Genomic DNA, 14,225 nt, shown 5'->3' with positions numbered 1-14,225 from the left:
CTGCTAACCATTCTTGTAAAAGATAACTGAACCATGCACTATATTAATATAATATAAAACAATATTAGTACATGAGGACGCAAATGCTACTCCAGTCTAAATTCTAATTCTCATGAAAGCTTGAATCTGTTATGTAGGACACATGAAGTGAAAGAGAGTTTTAAAAAATAACAATTTTCTGTTCCTTACATTGTAGATGGTGAATTCACCTCCACACCTAAACAGGAAAATTAGTACAATCGGGAGTTACAGTGGGATTTAGCAGGTAATGATCGAAACAGTTTAGTTGCTCAGCACACGGAAAACAATCACAACTCACAGTAATTTTCTACTGTGAGCTTCGGTAGATTTTCTTAGTGTACATGCAGCGATCAGCTGACCTGCTGTCTTGACTGACGTCCATCCCCTACACTGTTTACACTATCTTTATGCTAGACAGTATACAGTTGGTATAGAGATGAAATTTAGCTAATTAGTCCAAGCATCGTCAACCTAAATGCAATTTGCTACACTTGATGTAACCTAAATCTAAATGAAACCATGAGCACCACAACCACCTTGCATCAGTCCAACACAGTGCTTTACTGTGAATTCGCCACAGTACTGCAAACTAACCTGTTTATTTTGGACAAAACTACCCAGTATTTGAATAAACTAAGTTTGTATAGCTTTGTTTATTTTGCTGGAGATTTCACAAAATGAAAATACATAATTTATCATAACACATATAAAATCCAATAAGTAATTAAAATTATGACATTACATGTAAAATTTAAATCTACAGTTTATCATGTGTCACTGATAAAATTAAAAAGTTGTCAGAAAAATAAAAACTAAGATAAAGTACAGATACCTAAAAATTCTACTTTTAGAGACATATGATGCCACTTCACACTGACTCAAGTCTCAAGTTAGTTTTTTTTTTAAGTTGAAGATGCTACAAAATTAAAGAGTCTTGAAAGTGCGTTGTTAGCTGTTTGCTCAAACTCTCAATATGATTGCACTGGCAAGCACAGCAACATGAAAAGGCCTGAGGACAACTGCAGAAGATGATCACATAATTTTTTCCATGGTTAAGAAAAACAAACTTCACAATCTATAAATACCTTCATGAATGTAGAGGAGGGTTTACATCAAGGCGCAAACCACTGGTTACACTCAAGAAGAAGAAGGCCGGAAATGTAAAAGAGATTGCGCAGTTGCAGAAAAGCAGTTATAGACTTCTGACAGTCACTGACAACAAGAGCTGTTTCAAAAGCAGCCCATGTTCAAGGCGTTGGTTTGTCTAATTATATTTTGAGCTTGTGAAATGGGGGTCTTTGTATAAAAATCTATGTAATTCCTACACAAAGACTTTTTTTCATTAACTTCATTGAGTTAAATTTGAAAATCTGGACTTCAATCACATACTGATTGAAAAAAAAAATTTCGTGGTGCACAGAGGCAAAAAAAAAAAATCATGATACATTATATGAACTCATCTTGGTGGATAGAGGCTAAAATAATCCACGGAAGATGATGCTGTCTCTTTAACTGATATCTTCAATACTATAAACAAATTTAAAGTGATGTAGCACCTCTGACGTATGAGCGCGCTCCACGTGTTTCCTGACTTACGTTACTAAAAAGAGGAAGCAGATCTTTTTCAACTGAGGGGAAACTTCAAACTCTGTAAAAAAAAATTCAATATTATTCACCAGAAGACAAAACCCACAGAAGGAGAAGAGATTTGGGATTACTTCACCTCGTTTACGTGAGTTTTTAGAGCCCTAAAAATGTGGAAGTACCTTCTATAGATTAGTAAGTTTCTAACTTCCTGTTTGTGTGGTTTGTTAACAGCGTCAGTCACAGATAAAATGTCGTCTGGAATCCAAGAAGAGCTGTCCTGCCCCGTTTGTCGAGACATATTCAGAGACCCTGTTGTTCTGTCGTGCAGCCACAGCTTTTGTAGAAACTGCCTGAAAAGATGGTGGAGAAAGAAAGAAATACGCCAGTGTCCTGTTTGTAAGAGTGCATCTAAAAAGAAAAACCCACCCTGTAACTTGGTGTTAAAGAACCTGTGTGAGAACTTCTTGCTGGAGACAAATCAGAGTTCTTCAGCAGAGTCCGAGTCGCTCTGCGGTCTGCACTCGGAGAAACTCAAACTCTTCTGTCTGGACCATCAGGAGCCAGCGTGTCTCATCTGCAGAGACTCAAAAACTCACAGCAACCACAGATTCAGACCCATCGATGAGGCTGCGCAGGATCACAGAAAGGAGCTCCAGATCTCACTGAAACCCTTACAGGACAAACTGAAGGCCTTTGAACGAGTTAAAGGAAACTTTGTTCAAACAGCAGAACACATTAAGGTTCAGGCCTTTCACGCAAAGAGGCAGATCAAGGAGCAGTTTAAGAAGCTTCACCAGTTTCTGCAAGAGGAAGAGGAGGCCAGGATCACTGCTCTGAGAGAGGAAGAGGAGGAGAAGAGTGCGAGTATGAGTGAAATGATTGCAGCTCTGAGCAGAGAGATAGCAAGTCTCTCAGAAACAATCAGAGCCACAGAGGAGGAGCTGAGAGCACGAGACATTGCTTTCCTGCAGAACTACAAGGCTGCAGTGAGCAGAGTCCAGCAGTGCCCCCAGCTGGATGATCCACAGCTGGTGTCAGGAGCTCTGATAGATGTGGCCAAACACCTGGGCAACCTGACCTACAACGTCTGGAACAAGATGAAGAAAATGGTCTCCTACTCCCCTGTGATTCTGGATCCAAACACAGCTGAATCACACCTCTCCATATCTGAAGATCTGACCAGTGTGAGCCTTGGAGAGAGGCAGCAGCTTCCTGACAATCCAGAGAGGTTTGATGGCTATCCGATCGTCCTGGGCTCAGAGTGTTTCGACTCAGGGACTCACAGCTGGGATGTTGAAGTTGGAGACAGTCCAAACTGGCTAGTTGGTGTGGCTGAAGAATCAACTAAAAGAAAGGGACAAACAGACTTTAAGTGTCGATTGTGGGCTGTGTGGTTCAGTAAGGGTAGTTATTTCATACGTTCCCCACTAGATTCGTCCTCCTTTCATCCAAAGAAAAAGCTCCAGAGGATCCGAGTTTGCCTGGACTGGAAAAGCGGGAAGCTGTCATTCTCTGATCCTGACATCAACATTTACACCTTCACACACACTTTCACTCAGAAACTTTTTCCATTTGTTTACACCAAGAACGAACTGCCATTGAAGATATTACCACGAGTGTCTCATGACAGTGCAGACTCTGATAGTGAAGGAGATCACGATCAAGGTGGTGAAGCAGTTAATGGCATTCTTGATGACGACGATGATGTTATTCATGATGTTGATGTTGTTGATGATGATGATGATGACTGACACTATAGCCACATACCAATGTTTTCCCTTCAAGTGTAAAAAAAACCCTAAAACCTATAAAATACTAGGTTGGTTGCAAACTGCAAAAACTGCGCAAAGCAGTTCTTTCCTGCTAATTAAAGCTGATAAACAACAAACTAAAAAGAAATACTAGCTCAACAAAATTGGACCATAAAATCCATAAAACAAATGATATTTTGTTCTGCACTGAAAATGATCTGATAGCTAATTCTATTAAAATGCTAAAAAGGCACTAAGAGCACAGAGTAGTTAGGTCCAGTTCAATTAGTCAAGCACAGAGGGATTGGCTGCAGCTGTCAGTGAAAGTGGCCACAGCGATAAAGAAAGGTAAGTACAACAGAATAAAAAGGAACACAGGATTACACAGCCCTATTTTATGGTGCATACACAAACTTGTATAACACCTTAGTGTCATACAGAGACAGATCACTTAGACACTATAAGTATAAACAAAAGGTTGTATTATGAGGTTGTGACTGTCAAAAACACTGGCTGCAACACATGAAGTAGACTATTTTTTATCAAACTAACAATATTTGCAGCTGTTTGTTATCTTCTAAACGGTAAATATATTTCATTTTGAATTCATTTTTTCTCTGGTTACTCTGTTGCATTTTAACTGAGTATTGAGAAGAGCTTTTGTCTGGTAGAAGGTAAATGATTGAACTGATTTGCAGTAATTCTCATCGACCACTAGGTGGAGACAAACACAAAGTGAACTTAAAGAGGTGAACACGGATAAATCAGTGGCCCCTTTGACCCAAAGGAACACTGAACCCCTTTGATGAAGCAGGTTTGACTCGGTGTAAACAATTCAGTGTTGTACATTTGGCCTCAGAGTTTTTGAAGATGTAAATGTTTCAAATGTCAAAAAATGATCTTTTTTAGCTCTTAAGGTAAAACCCCCAAATTCAACATTTAGTTGAAATGTGTAAATAAATCCATACAGACTTTCAAAGTACAAAGTAATCTTGTCTGATAATATTACATTTGGGGCTGCAATAGAAAATAAAACTGCCTTTTATTCAAAAAGCTGAAAGTATGAATCATGTTCACATGATGAGTCCCTAAAAGACTAAATATGCAACAAATCTCTTTTATTAAAAAATGACCTCACAGCTGAATAATTAAAACATTTTTGTTGGTTTTTCTTCTTTTTTCTTGTTTTAATACTCATTTTGTTACTCTGATTGTTACAAGTATTTTGAGCCATCCTACCTGAGAACATTAAGATCAGTGAATTGATTGTATTACACTGAATGTCTGTGTAACAGGGTCATAAATCACATTGTTATAATTACACAAAATGTGTTCTAAACCCCCAGACCGTTCCTTTTATACCTGACTTTTAGGACCTCCAAGCCTGTAGTTATGTTCATTATCAGTTAGAGCCCCTCCTCATCCTTTTCTTCTTCTGGCCGCCCTCCTGCCACGGGGTGAATGGACTCTGGTTTTCCCCCAGGAGCACCCTCCAACCGACTGCCTGTCCTGCCCGCCTACACCAGCCTCGTTCACGTGTGTTTGGGGTGGGGGGTCGGACCACCAGGTGGCTCCACTCACACCCAAGGTTAAGGGAAGTGATGGGGTGGAGGTTTGGCGCTTTTTGTATACGGAGTTCTAGTGAAGCCGTTAATAAAGTTGGAGTGAGACATATTGAGGCCTCTCCTGTAGTCTTTACATACCTCCACAATCTTTAATTTAATAAGACAGCTGTTGTTATTGTTGAGTTTATTTTTTGTCTGTTTCCATGTCTGAACTACTGTACTGCTGAAAAAGCTTTAAAATGGGAATAGTTTAGGAGCACTTTAAAACAGGTCACACCTTTGTCTCCGCCCACCTGACTACGCTCTTTCAGCTATGGGTAAAAAAACAAAACAAAAAAGGAAGCCTGGGCGTTCTTCCTCTGAGAAAAACAAAAGCGTTGTCTGGGTGAGAAATTTATCTCAAGGTTAAAATCAAAACAGAGAAAGGAAAACAAGGCGAAACTAGTATAGTTAAGGTAAGAGTTCATTTGTTCCCTTCTAAGGAGACGAAATATTATGTTTATAACACAAACCAAAAGTGAAAGTAAACCTGGCCGCCTTCCTGTTATACAATTCTGTTCGGTGCATTTTCAGCTTCTCTCTGAGAAAAGATGTCTTTCCAGTCCGAGGAGGATCTTTCCTGTCCCGTCTGCCATAACATCTTTAGGGATCCTGTTTTCCTGTCATGCAGCCACAGCTTCTGCAAGACTTGTTTGAAGAACTGCTGGGCACAGAAGCTGGAACAGCAGTGCCCAGTCTGTAAGAAAATGTCAGAGCAGAGTGACCCACCCTGTAACTTGGTCCTAAAGAACCTCGCTGAGGCCTACTTAAAAAAGAAAAATCAGAGCGCTTCGGCAGGGTCTGAGGTTTTGTGCTGTCTGCACTTTGAGAAACTCAAACTCTTTTGTCTGGACCATCAGGAGCCAGCCTGTGTCATCTGTCGTGATTCGAGAGCACACGTCGACCACAAGTTCTGGCCCATCGATGAGGCCGCGCAGGATCACAAGGAAGAGCTTCAGAAATCCCTAAAACCATTACAGGACAAACTGAAGGTCTTACAAAAAGCGAAGGGAAACTTTGATATAACAGAGCAACACATTAAGACCCAGGCTCAACAAACAGAGAAGCAGATCAAGGAGCAGTTTAAGAAGTTTCGCATGTTTCTAGATGAGGAAGAGAAGACAAGGCTGGCTGTTCTGAATATAGAAGAGCAAGAGAAGAGTCAGCAGATGAAGGAGAAGATTGCTGCTCTGAGCAGAGAGATGGCAGCTCTTTCGGCCACAATCAGAGCTGCAGAGGAGGAGCTGAAAGCTGAAAACGTCGCTTTTCTGCAGGACTACAAGGGTACAATGAACATGGTCCAGCTGTACCCCCAGCTGGATGACCCACAGCTGGTCTCAGAAGCTCTGATAGATGTGGCCAAACACCTGGGCAACCTGGGTTACAACATCTGGAACAAGATGAAGAAGATGGTCTCCTACTCTCCTGTGATTCTGGACCCAAACTCTGCCCAGCCAAATCTCCTCATCTCTGAAGATCTGACCGGTGTGAGCGTCAGTGAGAAACGGCAGCTTCCCGACAATCCAGAGAGGTTTGACTTCTACCCGATTGCTATGGCCTCCGAGGGCTTTTATTCAGGCACTCACAGCTGGGATGTTGAAGTTGGAAACAGCACAGACTGGAAAGTCGGTGTGTTAGCAGAGTCTGTCAAAAGGAAGGGAGAGCCGCAATCTGGATTATGGAGGCTAGGGTTTTATAAAGGTGAATACACCGTGCGCTCCCTGCCAGAGTCTTCCATCGTTCTTTTTTTAAAGGCGGTCAAGAAGGTCAGAGTTCAGCTGGACTGGAACAGGGGGAAGGTGTCATTCTCTGATCCTGACACCAAAACACAAATACACACCTTCACACACACTTTCACTGAGAAGATGTTTCCATACGTAAGTAATCTGAGTAAAATCCCACTGAAGATGTTGCCCGCATCAGTGAAGTAGAGTGGTAGTTTATAGCCATGAAGCCAGAAGTGGTGGAAATAAACACACAAATTGCATGACAACTAGTTAGAGAGCTCACATGATAAAACTATCCTTGTTTAAAATAAATAAATACACTTCACAGTTATGACACATTTATCTCATATTAATACTATTTAACTGTAGAGAAATGATTCAGCTTAGTCTAATGGGGCAGTTTGTTTATATAGATTTGGGGTACAAATCCTTTTCAGAGGACGGTGTTTTATAGCTTTATAACCATATGTAAGGTGGCTTTTAAATTCTGTGATACCAACTGTTACAACCTAAAAAACCTTGGGGCGACTGATTGTAACGAGTCTCAACTGAATTTGAATTTCAGTCCAATATGATGAATCCTTCTTTTGTGTTGTTTATGAGACACTTTGGTAATCATACAAAAGAGAAGTGATAATCTCAGCTTTAATGCTTGAATGTATAAAATGATGTGTTTGTGTAAGTAACAGATTATCTGGCATTTATGTGGATTGCTCCAGTTAAACAGTTTTCATTTTAGGAGGTCAACAGATATGTTATCTACTAAATGTATGAGGTCTGTCTGTTTTTATGTTTGAATTCAGTTATCCAATATGTGGCTACTAAAATACTTTACACTATAGCGAGTCAGCTCTTTATTTCTCTTATGTTGAAATGTTTTCCCAACAATGCATTTCGTTTTCATTTCCTTCTGAATGTTTCTTTCTATTTCAGTTCCTGTTAGTTCCAGGTGTTGTCATTTGAGTGCAGCTTGTATTTGTTTTGGTTTCCTGCACTGTAATATGGATGATTTATCAGGGGAAAACTGATGATGTAATAGGTTTTATAACACAAGTTATCATGTAGACATCCTATTCTCAATAAACATTTGCACCAATACCTGCTCGGTTGGTTTTGTTGACAAACTGGATTAAGTGGGACTAAACCTGAAAAAATTAGCTGGATATTTTATTTAGTTTTCTTCAAGTTAGTTATTCTGTTCCATCCAGTAACATCAAATCACATCTCCGTGACTACAGGACCAGAGGTTTGTGTTATCACTGTTATCTTTAATGTGCTGATTGGTTGGTAATTTAATGTTAATTTTCCCTATGATAAATGGTAAATGGCCTGTATTTGTATAGCGCTTTACTAGTCCCTAAGGACCCCAAAGCGCTTTACACAACCAGTCATCTACCCAATCACACACACATTGATGATGGCAAGCTACATTGTAGCCACAGCCACCCTGGGGCGCACTGACAGAGGCGAGGCTGCCGGACACCGGTGCCACCGGGCCCTCTGACCACCACCAGTAGGCAACGGGTGAAGTGTCTCGCCCAAGGACACAACGACCGAGACTGTCCAAGCCGGGGCTCGAACCGACAACCTTCCGATTACAAGGCGACCTCCCAACTCTTGTGTTCTCGCTAACATGTGAAACATAGTTAAAAATACTGGAATGATTGATGGAGTCATTCTGGTGCCTGTTACCAGGCATGGGAAACTTAAACCTGCTATTCTAAGTCTTTTATAAATCACAGGAGACGGCCATGTCGCCGATCATGCCACGCTCGGTCGGATTGCAATCATTCATCAGCAAAGACACTTCCACGGGTTAACCACTTAGTGAACCATTTCCACAAAAGCTAGGTATGACAGCATGAAACAAGAGATGTTCTCCTTTTTTAGTATCACTTCACTGTTCTCAAACCCAAATCTTAATCTTCAAAATGCACGTGAAGGATGGAAAACATTCATGATTTTGTTGTATCCTTGTTTTGGGTGGAAGTGGATATTTGAAGAACTTTGTTCTCAGCAGAGTTATTACAGTTTTGTATTTTCTAATTGGCTTTTATTTGAATTCCATCCAAAAAAAAATTAATTCAGTTTGATTTTTGGTTTGTTTTCTGAGTGGATCTGCTTAGTTATATTATTTGAAAATATTTATAGTTTAATTTTTTTTTTATGGTTACAGTATTAATTTTGGTCCAAACAAACTCAAAAAACAGTGGGTAAACTGACCCCAGGCCATGAAACAAGGACCACAAACAAAAGTAATGAAAGAGAAAAAAAATTCTGACAAACGTAAACATTTCCACAATGGCATACAGCAGCAAATCCAGGGAATTCAGCAACTAGCCAAAAAAGACAAAACAGCAAAACCCATAAATGTCCATGACAGGAACACTGACAACTGACCTTGTGCTTATTAAACTAGCACAAAACGATGCCTTCAAAGAGGACTTACAAATATTGAGTCATTTGTCAAGGGACAAATTTTGTTGGGGTAAACAATGTACTGTACCAGATGGTAAACTCAGTGAAATATTCAGTCTGTCTGAATGTTTGTTCCTTGATCTCATATATGTCTGCAGATCTACTGATTGCTATAAAACACAGTTTTATAGGTAATTAATGTTATGTCATTTATTTTATTTTTTTAAAAACCCATACACTTACCACCTTGCCTCCATGATTTCAGATGATTTCAGAGGCCTAGAGCCATATTACCTCAAACAGTTTACCTCTGTCCCCCCACCCCACACTTCAACCAGGAAAATTTGTCCCAAAAGATCTGCATGCTGGGAAAACGTGGCACAGAGTTCAGTATGTCAGAGGAAGTCGGGAGGAGATGGACTAATGAATATCTGTCAAACATCACCCATAGACACTTGTTTCCAGAGTACCAGTGTGTGAGTGTGAAGCAGTGTGATGATCTTTCCATAAACTGCACAGGAAACACATTCATTGCTCTAAATCAAATGTTAAACTCTAAAATGCACTGGATGGATGAAGATCATTTTGTAGGAGATTTCTTTAGAGATTTTCTTTATTTGGGATTTGATATTTAAAGAACAAGATGCAAGAAAACATTTGGCAAGCGTGACATGTTTGTATTACAGAGGCTTGAGCACAAGTAGGATAAAATGTACAACAACAGAATTAACAGATTGTAGCTAAATACTTAAAAAAAACCTCATAAAACCTCTTTTGAAAATACCCTCTCTAGACTCTGTTGGATAATTTTAGAACCATTTCCAAACTCAATGTACTGTATCCATAAATTAAACGCTGGATGCCATAGAACTTCCTGCAGCTAAATGGGCAAAAGACAGAATAATCATGACTGGTTCTGATGCGTCCAACACACTCACAGCAACACTTATTAATGGCTACCTATCAATTTCTAAAATAGATTTTATTTGATGTTGCTGTCCAATCTGGGCTCATGCCACTGTATATTTCAAATGTCCTCACATCGTACGAGCAGGTCGTAACCTGAGGTCCTCAGCCGAGGCTCTGCTATCCCACAATCCTGTCTTTGGAACAGTATCTCTTTCAGGCTTTTCCTGTGCCTCCACACCTCCACTTTGAGCATTTGTTGTCTTTCATAATTATTTAAATTATCTTGTCTCAGTGATCATTTTAAATGTCATTTATTTTTTATATTAGCTTTAATTGGCTGATTTTTCATTCTCTTTATCACTCATTTGTATCTCCTTTTACTTTTGTCTCTTGTAACTTTCTTTAGAAAGATGCCTTATAAAGTTATTATCATTTTTTAAAAATTCAACCATTTCCCATTTTTAATAACATTCATATAGCAATATAATCTTTAATGATTAGTCTCATAACTACATTAGCTAATTGATTTAATTGTGTTACTAATGGGAATAATTTAAGTCTTTCTAAAGTAAAAGTCAGACTATTCCCTTTAGCAGTTAATCACTTCTGGCTTTAGCGGGCTTCATGGCCATTGCGGACTTTGCAGATCTTGCTGCAGTCCATATAACCCAACAATGTGCGACAAATGAGGGCTGTGTTCTTCCAACGGTGCTGCCACTGAAATGGGACACAAAAACATCTCCTCACCAAAAGCCAAAGTGGGATGCATGTCAGGACCTGGGGGAGGACACATTATAAATAAATCAAATTGGTAAAAAGATGAGATGCTTGATGTCAGACTGTGTCACATACCACTCAATGCGGACATGCTGGCAGCACCAGCTGATGTGGCATGGACTCTGTAGGGTGATGCTGGGATGTCATCACCTCCATATTTTATAATGATGGTGTACCAGCCGTCACGGTTGGGGACGTATGATACCCGGTATGTACCGTCCCCGTTGTCATGGATGCTGGCCTGCTTATCTTTACCACCCTGGTCCTGAAGAGGAAGGAATGGAAGTTAAAGTGATATCTGTTTTACCGTATGTATATAAGTGTGTCTGATACAGACCACGACGAGCACGCTCAGTTCACCCTGGCCAGCATCTTTAGCGTCAATGTTAAACTCAGCGGGAAATGTGGCAGAGACACTGCTAGTCAGCCCAGGGCCGCTGGCTCGTACTTTGCTGGCATCGTGAGTGGACAGAATCCAAAACCTGAAGAGACCGAAAGATCAGAGACAATCAGCACAGACTCTGATTCTCAGGGCACAACAGTATGAACCACAGCAGCAACCAGATATGAAAATGCCCAGATATTTTAGCTACAACCATCTGACCAGTTTATGCCAACTGGCAAGAGATATTTCTTTACTGGTGTCCGTTTAAATCCAGAATATTATTTAAAATCCATCTCCTCACATACACGGTCCCAAATAATCAGTGTTCATCTTACCTTAAAGACCTGATAGTACCATATCACCCCATTAGAGTACTTTACTCTCACATCGCAGGCTTACTTGTTGTTCCCAGAATAATATAAGTAGAGTTGGAGGCAGACCCTTCAGCTTTCAGGCACCACCTCTGTGGAGCCAGCTCTCAGATTGGACTGGGTAAACAGAAACCCTCTCTACTTTTAAGATTGGGCATAAAACTTTGTTTTTGGCAAAGCTTATGGTTAGGGTGTGATCAGGTGACCCTGAATCCTCCCTTAGTTACGCTCCAATAGGTCTACGTGTTTCTTCTTCACTCACCTTGTGTTTATACCCTGCTCTACATCTAATCATTAGTTATTATTAATCTCTGGCTCTCTCCCACAGCATGTCTTTTGTCCCGTCTTCCTCCCCTTACCCATACCCAGTCACACCAGATGGCTGCCCCTCCCTGAGCCTGGTTCTGCAGGAAGGTTCTTCCTGTTAAGAGGGTTTTACCTTTGCACTGTCGCCTTCATTTGATCGTTGAATAGACAAATCAGAAGCACAACCTCTAAATTAGTTATTCATTATCACACACAAAAAGATTCTGATGCTGAACTTTTTACTGTGTCTAATTTTGAAAGGTGCTGAATAAAAAAAAGAAAGTGAATTTTAACCCACCTCAAAATAAAATGTACAAAGAAGAAAAGACAGGACTATGTACTTCATCCAATACTAAAAAAGGCCCAAAACGTAGATCATCAGATGGCCCACATCAGATTAAACCCAGTGAGAATTAAGTCATCAAAGCAGGTAATAATAGTATCCTAACACTATCAGTCATTTGTATTTTTCTCCTAAATCCCAAACCCAGTAGATTTTTTGTTAGTATTCTCAGGAATATTGACCTTACTGGAGTCCACCACACCCTTTAGTGGGAATTCCTGTAGACAGAAAAATTGGATACCTTTCTGGCTTGTCAGGAGACTGGTGCCTCTCACTGGTCAGATCTTCGGAGACGGAGCGTTCTGGATGACCAGCGTTTGGAGTCCCAGGAGCGTAAAAAACCACCCCCTTCATCTTGTTCCAGATGTTGTAAGTCAGGTTTCCCAGGTGCTTAGCCATATCTATAAGAGCTTCTGAGACCAGCGGTGGATCATCCGTTAAGGAATACTGCTTGACACTTTTCAGTGTAGCGCTGTAGTTCTGCAGGAATGAGACATCTTCAGCTCTCAGCACTTCCTCTGCAGCTCCTATTGTTTGTAAAAGAGATGGCATCTCTCTGCTCAAAGCCGCAGTCTTCTCCTTCATCTTCTGACTCTTCTCTTGCTCTTCCTTCTTCAAAGCGGTGAGCCTGACCTTCTCTTCCTCGTGTAGAAACTGGTGAAACTTCTTAAACTGCTCCTTGATTTGTTTCTCTGTGTGTTGATCTTGGAATTTTATGCGTTGCTGTGTTATATCAAAGTTTTCTTGCACTTTTTGTAAGACCTTCAGTTTGTCCTGTAATGGTTCCAGAGATTTCTGAAGCGCTTTCTTGTGATCCTGCACAGCCTCATCAATGGGTTTGAACTTGTGGTCGACGTGTGCTCTCGAATCACGACAGATGACACAGGCTGGCTCCTGATGGTCCAGACAAAAGAGTTTGAGTTTCTCAAAGTGCAGACTGCACAAAACCTCAGACTCCACTGAAGCACTCTGATCTCTCTCCTGCAAGTAGGCCTCAGCGTGGTTCTTTAGGACCAAGTTACAGGGTGGGTCACTCTGTTCAGATATATTCTTACAGACTGGGCACTGCTGTTCCAGCTTCTGTGCCCACCAGTCCTTCAGACACATCTTGCAGAAGCTGTGGCTGCATGACAGGAAAATGGGATCCCTAAAGATATCATGGCAGACGGGGCAGGAAAGATCCTCCTCGGACTGGAAAGACATCTTTTCTCAGAGAGAAGCTGAAAACACAGGTTTTCCTTGTCGTCGTCTCTGTGTCGGTCTTCGGTCTTTAAGCTGAAGCTTCTCTCTCGCACTGCTTGTGCTTTTCTCAGAGGAAGAAGAAATTTCTGGTTTGGATAACCAGCTACAGATTGCAGTTTAACGAGAACAAAGGTGCGTTTTGTTAACCAACAACTGCGAAAAATATTTAGATGGTAGATGTGTCACTTATTTAATGTTTAACAGTGATTGCGAGGTACTGTCAGTTGATCAGAGCGCGTTAATAGTACATCCAATGTGGGAGAAAGTTAGAAAACTAAAACTTGACATTCCTGGCAGTGCGTTTGCTTCAAACTTGTTCATGATGCCTTTAACACAGCTGTTATTTTTTTTCCACAAATATTGCTTTAGCAGTTTGAGACGATCCTTAGGCACAATAGAACTGTGGTTGCCATGTAAGTAACAACAATCACTGCATAAGATGTGTTACACAAATTGTCAAACAATATAAAGGCAGAAACATGCTTCAATTATTTCCTAATAAAGAACCAAGATTTCTGAAATGTGTATAGTTAATTACCTTTGCCATCAAGTGAAGGTGGGTGGGTCTTTATTTTTTATATTAAGGCCCCCCCACTATCACATCAAACATTAGCTCCAAAAGGCACAGATGGGTTTTTAATAGAAGAGGGAAATAAAAACACCACTCACCAAGCAATTTCCATAATACCTGAAACAATGAGATTTTCTGCTCTTACCTTTAAAGTACAATAATGTGCTTCTTGTAAACTAAGTCTTTACCTTTAAATGGCACTGGATAGATGAA

At 40.4% G+C, this 14,225-nt stretch overlaps 3 protein-coding genes across 3 annotated transcripts; 2 read left to right on the top strand and 1 right to left on the bottom strand.

The window, feature by feature from the left end:
* Positions 1–1,616: 1,616 nt before the first annotated feature.
* Positions 1,617–4,810, top strand: LOC146574714 (zinc-binding protein A33-like). The gene is made up of 2 exons (XM_085275599.1): positions 1,617–1,753; positions 1,840–4,810. The coding sequence occupies exon 2, from the start codon at positions 1,857–1,859 to the stop codon at positions 3,357–3,359; it is 1,503 nt and encodes a 500-aa protein (XP_085131725.1). The 5' UTR covers positions 1,617–1,753; positions 1,840–1,856; the 3' UTR covers positions 3,360–4,810.
* Positions 4,811–5,230: 420 nt separating this feature from the next.
* On the top strand, positions 5,231–7,529 carry LOC146574713 (E3 ubiquitin-protein ligase TRIM39-like). Its single transcript, XM_085274627.1, has 2 exons — positions 5,231–5,379; positions 5,498–7,529. Exon 2 carries the CDS (start codon positions 5,515–5,517, stop codon positions 6,892–6,894), a length of 1,380 nt encoding a protein of 459 aa, XP_085130753.1. The 5' UTR covers positions 5,231–5,379; positions 5,498–5,514; the 3' UTR covers positions 6,895–7,529.
* Positions 7,530–9,733: 2,204 nt separating this feature from the next.
* On the bottom strand, positions 9,734–13,493 carry LOC146574712 (E3 ubiquitin-protein ligase TRIM35-like). Its single transcript, XM_085275598.1, has 4 exons — positions 12,441–13,493; positions 11,132–11,276; positions 10,870–11,059; positions 9,734–10,794 (listed from the first exon to the last, which is right to left on the bottom strand). The coding sequence occupies exons 1-4, from the start codon at positions 13,400–13,402 to the stop codon at positions 10,640–10,642; spliced, it is 1,452 nt and encodes a 483-aa protein (XP_085131724.1). The 5' UTR covers positions 13,403–13,493; the 3' UTR covers positions 9,734–10,639.
* Positions 13,494–14,225: the final 732 nt, after the last annotated feature.

The sequence above is a fragment of the Mchenga conophoros genome, linkage group LG5, assembly GCF_057382185.1.
Source record: "Mchenga conophoros isolate Kocher_MC1m ecotype Shallow Benthic linkage group LG5, M_conophoros_male_GT1.1, whole genome shotgun sequence".
Lineage (NCBI taxonomy): Eukaryota > Metazoa > Chordata > Actinopteri > Cichliformes > Cichlidae > Mchenga > Mchenga conophoros.
Note: the sequence above shows the minus strand (reverse complement) of the source record. Positions and strands in the feature narration are given on the sequence as shown.